Source organism: Frankliniella occidentalis, unplaced genomic scaffold (genome assembly GCF_000697945.3).
Source record: "Frankliniella occidentalis isolate FOCC.00 unplaced genomic scaffold, Focc_3.1 Scaffold24, whole genome shotgun sequence".
NCBI lineage: Eukaryota > Metazoa > Arthropoda > Insecta > Thysanoptera > Thripidae > Frankliniella > Frankliniella occidentalis.
Window position 1 is genome coordinate 1,608,762 of NW_026267154.1, and position 10,488 is coordinate 1,619,249.

General features: G+C 39.4%; 3 protein-coding genes across 3 annotated transcripts in view; 1 reads left to right on the forward strand and 2 right to left on the reverse strand.

Moving 5' to 3' along the window:
- Positions 1–9: 9 nt before the first annotated feature.
- Positions 10–3,774, forward strand: LOC113211690 (lipid scramblase CLPTM1L). Its single transcript, XM_026430147.2, has 12 exons — positions 10–163; positions 434–598; positions 683–777; positions 903–1,110; positions 1,228–1,373; positions 1,463–1,606; positions 1,712–1,853; positions 1,942–2,130; positions 2,203–2,408; positions 2,483–2,618; positions 2,689–2,804; positions 2,879–3,774. The coding sequence occupies exons 2-12, from the start codon at positions 440–442 to the stop codon at positions 3,072–3,074; spliced, it is 1,737 nt and encodes a 578-aa protein (XP_026285932.1). The 5' UTR covers positions 10–163; positions 434–439; the 3' UTR covers positions 3,075–3,774.
- Positions 3,775–3,880: 106 nt separating this feature from the next.
- LOC113211689 (BLOC-2 complex member HPS5) lies at positions 3,881–8,817 on the reverse strand. Its single transcript, XM_026430146.2, has 8 exons — positions 8,554–8,817; positions 8,122–8,253; positions 7,930–8,040; positions 7,619–7,855; positions 7,267–7,520; positions 4,938–7,181; positions 4,443–4,857; positions 3,881–4,361 (listed from the first exon to the last, which is right to left on the reverse strand). Exons 2-8 carry the CDS (start codon positions 8,212–8,214, stop codon positions 4,149–4,151), a joined length of 3,567 nt encoding a protein of 1,188 aa, XP_026285931.1. The 5' UTR covers positions 8,215–8,253; positions 8,554–8,817; the 3' UTR covers positions 3,881–4,148.
- A 130-nt stretch (positions 8,818–8,947) lies between these two features.
- Positions 8,948–10,488, reverse strand: part of LOC113211704 (outer dense fiber protein 3-like protein 2) — a 3,849-nt gene continuing 2,308 nt past the window's right edge. The window contains exons 3-5 of the mRNA XM_052265199.1: positions 10,388–10,415; positions 9,342–9,512; positions 8,948–9,145 (exon numbers count right to left, since the gene is read on the reverse strand). Coding sequence (XP_052121159.1) covers positions 9,464–9,512; positions 10,388–10,415 — 77 coding nt within the window. The 3' untranslated portion in view covers positions 8,948–9,145; positions 9,342–9,463. The remainder of the gene's footprint in view (positions 9,146–9,341; positions 9,513–10,387; positions 10,416–10,488) is intronic.

The following is a 10,488-nucleotide window of genomic DNA, read 5'->3' on the forward strand; positions in this document are numbered from 1 at the left end:
GTGTTGCATAAACGCATGCGTGTTCAACTGTTTCCTTTGCTGTCGTCGTCTCGTCGGCTGCTGGAAAACTGCAGTGATTCTGCCGCACATTTCAGGCAGATAATTTCAGGATAATTTTATTTCCTGTCCGCTCCGCTGGTCCTGTGCGTTAGGACCTGAGCGGGTAAGTTTCTTTTATTTTACAAGTTGTCGAAGAAAAAATTTCATACTCGATAGTCGGTCGTTATGCGGTTGAGTTTGAAAAGGGCTGAGGTTAGGGAGTAGCAGAGTGGATGTGTCAAAACAAACGGCGGACTGTAACGTATCTCTTGAGTGTTTCACTGATTATTTTTCTTTGTTTCCAGAGTTCTCATTTATAAATAGAAAATTTCGGATAAATATTGTTCTTTGCTTGCACAGTTTTATATATTGACAGTTTATTTTTCTTATTTAGGCTGAGATGTTGACATACCCATCAGCAACTACTTTGGTGGTTTCCCTGTTTGTGGTGTACATTCTGCACTGCGTGTGGATTTTATCTACTCTGTTTGTTCCACCGGAATGTAATGACAGCGAGCCATGCCTCCGCTCATCTCTGTTGTCCAAAAATAGATTAATGGTAAGGCACGGGTAAAACACTAATGTTCCTGGATATAAGCAACCATTAGAGGTTTTGATTTTAATATTGTCTGCTTCTCTTCAGATTGTGGGTTTTCTAACAGACAAAAATGTACGTCTCTACCCACAACAAGAACCAATATGGAGAGAAAATCTCCAATTTGACAAACCTTCCGAATGGTAAGCTTGTGCACTGAGTACTTTCACAACCTATAAATTATTTTTTTTGTGCAGTTTATTTATGTTAGTTACACATCTTTAAAATTAGATAATATAGTTTTTGATCTTATGCTTATACCAATTAGGACAAAGCCAGTCAAGGTCCCAGCTAATGTTAAAAAGAATGGCACCGTATATGTAGCAGTGTTTGTGCTGCCATCCAGAACAGGCCTTGTGAATGGCGAAACCATAATGAACGAGGCAGAGAAGAGCGCAGCTCGAATCAGACTGACACAATTTCATGTTCCTGCACCTGAAACATACAACCTTCTTGGATCAGAGACTGTAGGAAAAGTAAGATAAAACTTTGCTATGAGTGGACATTAATTTCCTTTGCTGGACTCCTCACTTCACATCGTATTTTGTTTTAATACTGTTTGAGTGTGTGTTTCATTTTATCTCCTTGTTTAGCCTGGTGACAAAAGTAAGGTCCCTGATGCTTCTGTTAAAAAAGTCAAAGTTAATCATATGAAAAAAAGGATTGCTGTGAATATGATGGCTACCCATGTCAATTTACCAAAGTTCAGTCTACCCCCAGAAATGCGACACATGTTTTTGTAAGTTAATTGTCCTAATGTAGGGGTTTTAATGTGTTTTTTTAAATCTATTTTTGCTCCCGTTCAATAATGCTGTACTATTTACATAGAGTCAATTCTCGATTGGAGTATTTGCCACCTCTTCAACACAACTTTATGGCAACCCGCCTAAAAGACCTTGAGGAAATAACTCCTGAGAAAGACAGCATAGACATTACTTTATCATACTCACCAACTTCATTTGGGAAAATGAGGTAAGTACTCTTTTTCTTTACTGTATGTGCTGGGTACAGTTTTGCTGCCTTTAAATGTTTTTAAATAAAATCCTGAATATTTAACAAGTGAACAATTGCTTTCAGATTCCTGCTTCACATGGAAACTTCTATGATATCATTGAAGAGCATGGGATTTTCAGATAAGGATTTAGATGACATTAAAGGCATATTTGAGGATACAAATATGATACTACTTCTTATCACTGTTGTTGTTGCATCTCTTCATGTATGTGTTACTTGTCTACAGCTCCAGCTTTCTTCCAGCTCAAAAGCCTAAAAAATGAATTTAATTCTAAATCTATATTTTTGTACAGCTTATATTAGATTTTCTAGCCCTGAGGCATGATATTAACTACTGGAAAACGAGGACTGACCTTAGTGGAGTTTCTGGGAGGTCTGTACTGTGGCGTGCATTCAGTCAGGCTGTGGTGTTTCTTTACCTATTTGATGAAAAGACATCCCTTCTGGTGTTGGTTCCCTCTGGATTGAATACATTACTCGAGGTATGTCTTGAACTTTTCCTTATGATGTGATTAATTGCATGTATGTTTTTTAATATTAAAGTGCTTTTGCAGTTCTGGAAGGCTAAAAAGGTTATAACAATTGTTCCTCAAAGGAGGTGGGGCATACCTTTGTACTCTGTGCATTTGAAGCGGTCATCTCAAGGAGAGGAACTCACTCAGAAGCTTGATGCTGAAGCTATGAAGTATCTTATGTATCTTCTGTATCCTCTTTGCATTGTTGGTGCAGCCTACTCACTTATTTATGAGCCACACAAAGGGTATGTGTTATTGCCTTGGATATATAGATTTTTTTAAAAAATTTGAAACCAATTTATCACAATATGATTTTTAGGTGGTATTCGTGGACGATCAATAGTCTGGTCAATGGAGTTTATGCATTTGGATTCCTTTTCATGCTGCCACAATTGTTCATAAACTATCGATTGAAATCAGTGGCTCATATTCCGTGGCGATCATTTATGTACAAGGTATATCTTGGTAAATGTTTTATTTTTACTACTTTCGATTTCCACCACTAATATCCTCTCTGTACTTTAGGCAATCAACACATTTATTGATGACATATTTGCATTCATCATAACAATGCCAACATCACATAGAGTTGCATGCTTCAGGGATGATATTGTCTTCCTTATATACCTCTACCAGCGCTGGTTAGTATAACAAAGTACAACCCTGAAGTAAGTTGTTTTTTGGGTTAGGTACTCACATCTATTTTCTTTCTAAGGCTTTATCCTGTGGATCAGTCTCGTCTCGAAGAGGGGACTGTAAGAGATTTGGCAGAACCACAGCAAAGTGAACAGGCGGTAATCAGTGGAAACCAGATTGCTGAAAATAAAGAGGAAAACAGAATAGGTGAAAGTCAGAGCTCTAAACCTACTGATGCACATGGTAAAGAGGTGAAAGACAAAAAGAATGATTAAGGACTTTTTGGACGGTTCACTAAAAGGAACTCTGCCATTTTGGTCACGAGGATCTCTAGTTCTTGCCTTATGAGGGCTGTGCAAGATCTCAAAAGAAATAAGATGCAATACACATTTATTTGTACGGCCATTCCAAAGTTTCTAGATTTTCAGTTCAATTTTTCTGACATTTATAATTTTTGTAATTACATTAATTTACCTTTAATAATTTCCCATTAGAACAAGCTATTTATTCAACCTCACGGAGTATATAAATATTGAAGTTCAAGCTCATGATTTGAAAGGTTTTAGAAACCTCACAATCTTGTTTGAACAAATTTGCACTGTGTTCTTCTTGTGATACCTGGTGTTCTTGTTTCTATGAGACACTTTATTTATGTTGTGGGCATAACCTTACAAGACTTTGCCCTTTATTGTTAAAAGAATCCTTCCATTGTCTTTGTAAAATAGTGATAACATCATTTGCATTCCATGTATTTCAGATTATGGTTTAATGTTAAGTTGTGTTTTTTAATTCTACATGAAAGTGTTGTTAAATTGTTTTCTTCTCCAAATTGTACTTCTATTTGTAGTTTACTGTTAAACTATTTGTTTTTCAATTTTATCAATTGATTTTTGACTAAATGTTCATACTGGCACCCTAAGTGTCTTGTGGTATATTTGATTTTCCTTGTTGAATTATATTATCAGAGTAGCTGCATTTGTTTTACCCTTTTCACAACTTAAAATATCAGTTTCAACCATTCGTCATGAAGACATATTAGCCTGTGTAGTAGAGGAGGGAAAACCATACAATTATATACAAGAGTGGTAAAGACAATTTAATGATGATAATTTCTGCAAAGTATTTTGACAGGGAATTCAATAGCTCTGCAATTATAATTACTAATGCATATATATAAATTGTATAAATCTGGTTAAAAAGCTTTTGATTAAACATTTGAGGTAACTAGATTAAAAAAAATCTTATCAAGAGGAAAAGAGTTCTTCTCCTCTGCAGCTGACAGTCTGGATTAAAGTACCATACATTTGCAATATCACAGGAGTATGACTAGATGTTAACTGAACAACTTGTTAAGTTTTAGTACAGATTGGGCATTTATTTAAGAGCTGCTTCTCCACACAAACTGAGTGAAAGGAATGTTTGCAGTAGAAACTAATTACAGAACCACCCGAGGAAGAGGCCAGCGGCAGCATACAGCAGATGCAATTACTCTTTACTAGGTCGACCTGCAGCCCCCAATGATGTCTTTCCTGACAGTTGGGTAAGTCAAGTCGTTCTGCCAGCTGGGAAAAAAAAATTATTATTAAGGATTTTTAAAAACCCATTAAATTTCATTTTACACTACAAACAACAGAAGTGCCAACCTTTGATGAGATAACAGGCAACAACTTGCTGTCAACTTGAGAATCAAGAAGGTTACTTTTTAAATCTTTGCTATGGTTCTCAGCTACGGAAGCAAGGAGGCAGTTTTGGTAGAATCCTAAGTCTAAACTTCCAGAAGGTATTGAATGTGAAAATTTCAAGAGTAAAGATAGTGCAAAATCAACACTTGTATTTTGTAACAATAAGTTAACTATTGTCATCCAAGTTATTTTGGAAATCAACTTCCTTCCGAGAAGCGTACCGCAGTTAAGACAATAACCTTCCTGTAATTTAACTCTGAGTTCAAGTAATAAGTTCCAAGCAGAATCGGAAAGCTCAGTGTGCCTGTTCTTTAGTTCCTCTTCACAAGAAAGTTGTAAAATGAGGGGTAATACTTCTTCCAGAGCTTCATTGCGTCTGAAAAAGGTTTAAGTATGGAATAAGCACCCAAGATTAAACTTATCTGAAAAACAAAAGAATTTTTTTTTCTTTCTTACCTTAGAATCAGAAGATGATACCACAACACATTTGTCTTTTGACATAGTGACATTGCTTCCGACAAACCCTCTGTTTCATGAATGTAAGAAAGCAGACTCCTTCCTACTTGAGAGAAAGTCTTTTCTAATTTTATCTCATCAAGAGGAAAGCCACATTTACACTGACATTGGACACTGGTCCTGTGAAAGTTCTCATATGCATGTCTGACAAAGTAGTAGATTTCTGGGTCTTCAAAGTTTACAAGAATCTCCCCTTTTGGCACTTTTTCAAAATATGTCAGAAATAGCAAACACAACCGAGATGGGTCCTCTTTTATCCTCAGCACTGTCCGCAAAACATGCTTGATTGGAATGTGTTCACCAATACTCCGGCACGACTCAACCTGTCCCAGCTGGAACATGACTAGCATGGCATTTAAAGTACGAGGAAGAGGCCAGCCATCAGGACTTTCTTGGCCCAAGGAAAGAGAGGTTACATTAGGGCTACTGTGAAAGTGGTCCATTATGACATTCCATGCAAAATATTGACATGGACATGTAGTTTCATCCAGGCTCTGCAGGGCAGAATGAGGATCAAGAAGGTTACTCCATATTCTCAGAGAACGGCCAAGAGCTTGGTCCAAAAGAAGTGATTTCTTTTGATGGATACGGCCAATGTGAGATGGGAACAGGCTATGATCCAGATCTAAGAAAGGGAGGAATTGCGTTAACCAGTTTGAGAAACACCCATATTTTAGACATCTGTGGAAAATCTGACTAAGTGTGGTCAAAAATTCATTTTCAAAATGGTCCTGAAAAGGGAAAGGTATTATTTCTTTAGAATTTAGCCATTGGTGATGATTGCTAGGGCTCTCTCCATTTTCACAAATAGAACTAGATGTTCTTTCAGGTGGACTTTGAGTGTGCAATCTAAACTTTTGATACAAGAGACCAAAACATTCCAGCATTTCGAATACCAAATCTTGTACAGTCATCAAGTCTTCAGTTTGTATTTGATAACACTTTTCCATAAAGGATGAAACAGGAAGTTTTGATGACTTCTTCTTTGTTTTAATTAGCTCATTTTTATCATCAAAGTCATTCCTCACATCGCCAGGTGAAATTGTGGCTTGGATGTCTGGTCTGTTTATGCTCTTCTCTGTACTAAGACCAATCTCTTCTTGCCACCCTAACTTCTCTTCAAGATTTTGCCATTTTTCCTTTAATGACTTTGTACTATTACTGATAGTTCCTGAAACTGAGCTGGTTAAATTTTTCAGAGCCATCATTGTTTCAGTGGAAGTGAGAGAAGAAAGTGGCAAATCAGGAAAAGGATCATAGTCATTGTCACCATTTAAATTGAGTTGGTCTGGAAAAAACGATGAGGACATTGATGGTAAAATACTTTTTTTGAATATACCATTGAAAGTATCCTTATCTAATGGTGAGCTGACTTGGCTCTGATTTTCCTGTTTTAGCAGCAAATTAGAAAAGATCACAGTGTCTGGTGTCTGACTTGGCAGCTTTTGTGCTATAAATTCATCTTTTTGTTGTGAGAGTAGATGAGCATTTCCCACAATGAATATGCCAGAGTTCAGCATCTGTGCTTGATCACAATTTTGGGCTGTCCTTGAAACTTCCTCTAAAAGTTCTTCAACTTTAGATAAACTTTCTTCATCTAATACATTGTCTTCATCTTTAACTTTTTGAAGTAAATCACTGAGGATATGCATCTTTGATGATACATGAGCTACCTTTCTGAGTACATTAACATTTGCTGCACACAGTTCTGCACAATACATGTACTTCTTCTGAAGGTACATACGAACAAGGAATTTATCGATCGGTGTAAGCAAAAGAGCATGCAGCCTGCTATCACCCATCCAAACGTACATGACATCTTTCACTACTTTCACATCAACAATATTTTTAAACTCATTAGTCCACAAAATTACTTCACTGGTCAATGGATTCAACACGCACAAACCTGATGAATCATAAGTAAAAATATACTTGTTGGATACTTTGCAGAGCTTTTTAAATTGGAGTACATGGTGTCCCCCCTCAAACACCTTCTCAGTTTCCACATCAGGGGGCTTTACAACATGTACTGGAGGAGTGGATTGTAATTGCTTAAATTGATGTGTGCTCATGACAGCTCCATCAATACGAACTTCCCAAAGACGTAGACCAGGGCGAGCACAGAAGATCTTGATATTTTGAAGGTGCTTGTCTGCCAGCAGCCATTCTCCATCACTCAATGAACTATAAATAAAAACAATTTAGTCCATTCCAAAGTCACGATTTTAATACAGAAATTTTTACTGACTAGCATCTATCAACAACCTACCTAAAAGGGCCATGGGAATCCTTCAGGCCAGAGCCTATTTCATGATGTGGTTCAGTTGAAGGTTCATATGGATTGACATGGTAGAAACATCCACCAAATTCTCCATCCCTTAAGCGAGTTCCAATTTGGCGATACTGTTCCCGAAAGGTATCACAAAGATATGATCGGGTGAAAGTAGAGACAAGCAGCATATAGCTACATGTATCAAGCTGGATGATTGCAGAATCCAGTTGCATCAGCGCCACAGCAGGGGTCTATTAATTAAAAATGGAGTTCAATATAGTTCAATTATCCACCTCTTATATCAAACATTTATTTCCACATTTTGTCTGAGGAACCCGTGAATACTGACCAAGTATGATGAGACACTTATAACAGAAATCTGTCCAGAGTCGTCACCAACATAGAGTTGTGTGCTACTGTTATTCCACTGAAGAGCTGTTACCTTTTTCCCTTCATGAACATGCGATAATATTCTACGGTTAACAGATGATCCATGGTGTTCCAGTACACAACTGATACCACGCCCAGTGGAAAAACCAAACCACTTTTCATCAGGAGATATTTGAACACATAAAACAGGGCCTTCCTGGAAATCAAAAGTTAGTATACAACAGATGTATTATCATGCAGTGATAATGCAGTACAATTCAAAATCCAAACCTTGCTTGGCACTAGCGACTTGAAGTTGTATGTTTCTCTATCATACACGTAGAGACCACCACTTGTTGCTCCGAAAACAATTAAATTCTCTGAGGCGGTAAATGTTAAGAACTACGAAATCATATAAGGGGTCCAAAATTAAAGTTCATAGAAATACAGGTATTTAACAAAGCACAATTTGGCAATCATTACCTTGATTCTATTTGTAGATTTAAGAGGTGTTGATATACCTGAAGTGTCATCAGTCTCTGCCAATATGTACATCATTTTCAACATGTCCTGCATGTTGCTCTACTCAAGTTTCATTGATTCTCCACTTTTTTGCTAGAAACCAACAACCAAATTATAGTTAAAAAACTTGTAAGGAGGCAAAAACAAATTTAAAACAATAAAAATACAAGCAAAGATTAAGTAACATAACAATATATACTGGGTGATCAGAAAATAAACACTGGTTATATAACAACCTCATGACCGCTCCAAAAAAGGTAAAGTAATAACATTAATTGACAGGCTGGAGCTTAAAATTGTAAGAGAGCCACAATAACTAAAACCATGCGTTTTTCAAGAGCAAAAAACTCATATTACGAGTCATAAACGAAGGCTGATATCTTTTAGTCTCACCTGAGCTTCCCTTAAAACAACTGGCGGGTGGCACGCGAGGTTACAGGTGTTCTACAAAAACAACCGCACAAATCTCGGTGTCAGCTCGACTGTTCGTTGTTCGTCGTCAGGAAACCATATTTCATGGCGGTACGGCATCCACCGGTGCAAGGTGCAAGCGTTAAACTTAAGGATCAATAAAAAAAATAACGATATGTAATCACGAACAGTGAAAGAATGTATGTGCGGAGTGGAGTCGTCTGTGATACAAAAACAACAAACGAGTGGGTCAATGAAACTCTCATACACGGGCGAGACAGGCGGAAATGACGTCACGAAAGTCCACGCGCGAGCATGCATCGCGGCGCGCAGACCGAACTTCTGCAACGATATCACCAACGCCACGCAAACCAAATGTATCTGAACTTTTTTATTGTTGTTCTAAAGACATTTTACTATTTTTATTATTATTATTATTATTTTAACTTTAACATTTTTTTTTAAAAAAAAAGACTTTTTCCGGTGGCGACGGTTACGGGCAGCCAGGGGGGTGCTTGTCCTCATCCGTAAGGGGGACGAACTCGCAGTCCGTGTGTCTCACTCCGAACGAGAACTGGAGACAGAGTAAGGAAAGCAGTCCACAAAGTGCGCACGATACTCCCCCAAAAATATTAACATTGCGTGTCACAAATATATTTCCTCACAAAAAAGTGAGACAATTACCAAAATAATGAAGAAAAAAAAAAATCCACACCACAAACAAAAATCGAAACGTGTGACACGTCTGTCACACAGTTTTGTGGGCTCACCTCCGGGGGGCTGCGGTGCGTGTTGTAGCTCGGCTTGTAGGCGTTGGGGGCGGGCTTGAGGGAGCGGTCCCCGGGCAGGGCGGTGCGCTTGGCCATCGTGTACTGCGGCATCCTCCAGCGGCTCACGTCCAGCCCGGTGGCACGGTAGTGCGCGGGGCCGGGCGAGCAGTCCTGTGGAAACTCGAGGCCATGAAGAGAGGCGTCCAAGTTGCGGACGCGGTGAAAAAACATCGTCGTAAATTTACAACATGTGTTATTGTAGTTTTTAGTTACAAAATATACAGCGTGGCCCGTTAGCGCCGTTCTTGCTTCCGGTTATACCGTACCGAGTGCAGGCAGGTGGGTGGGCTTGCCTAACGTCGATCACCGAGGCGCTGTGCGAGTATGCAACCCGTCCGCACCCCTGCATCCGGTACAGTAGAACAATCAGGAGCTCGCCGACGGACCACCCAGTGTGTTAGAGCTATTTTTCTTTCTACTTTTTAAGTTAGGTATTTGCGTTCATCACCGTCTTCCGGAGACACCTCCCAGGTACAAACTTCCCAATCCAGTTTTCCTAAAAAAAAAAAAACCCTCCCACCCTGACGTTTGGTTGAGACGACGACATCTCGTGTTTGATTGAATGGAGGACAGGTGTCTCTGGGTGGACACCCACGCCCCCGGCGGCGGCTATGAGGTGTTGCACAACGAGTGACGCCCAACCAAACCCCTTCCCAGCATACACGGCGCGAAAAACCGTAGAAGCGAGGGGTAGTGTCGCACGATGTCGATTTACAGTTGGCGCGCCCTGTTTGCTGGTTTTGGTTCGAATTTTTCTTGTCATTCAAGAGGCACTGAGTGTGTTCAAATGTTCGACTTGGGTTACCCCCCAAAAGAAACAGTAACTCTGAAAACGGCAAACGGACTGGATAAAGAGAAAGGGGGGGGGGGGGTGAGAGGTCATCTCACCAAGATCGATTTTATGGGAAAATGGTTTATAAAGGTCCCGGGCACCGAAACCTATCGGAGACCGATGCTGTTTAGTGTGTGCGCTTCTCCAGACCTACCTGGAAGGTGTTGTCCAGCCGCTGCCCCCTGGAGGAGAAGAAAATGCGTACTCGTTAGCGCCCGACCGGGAGGCAGGGAGGCAGGGAGGGAGGGAGGGAGG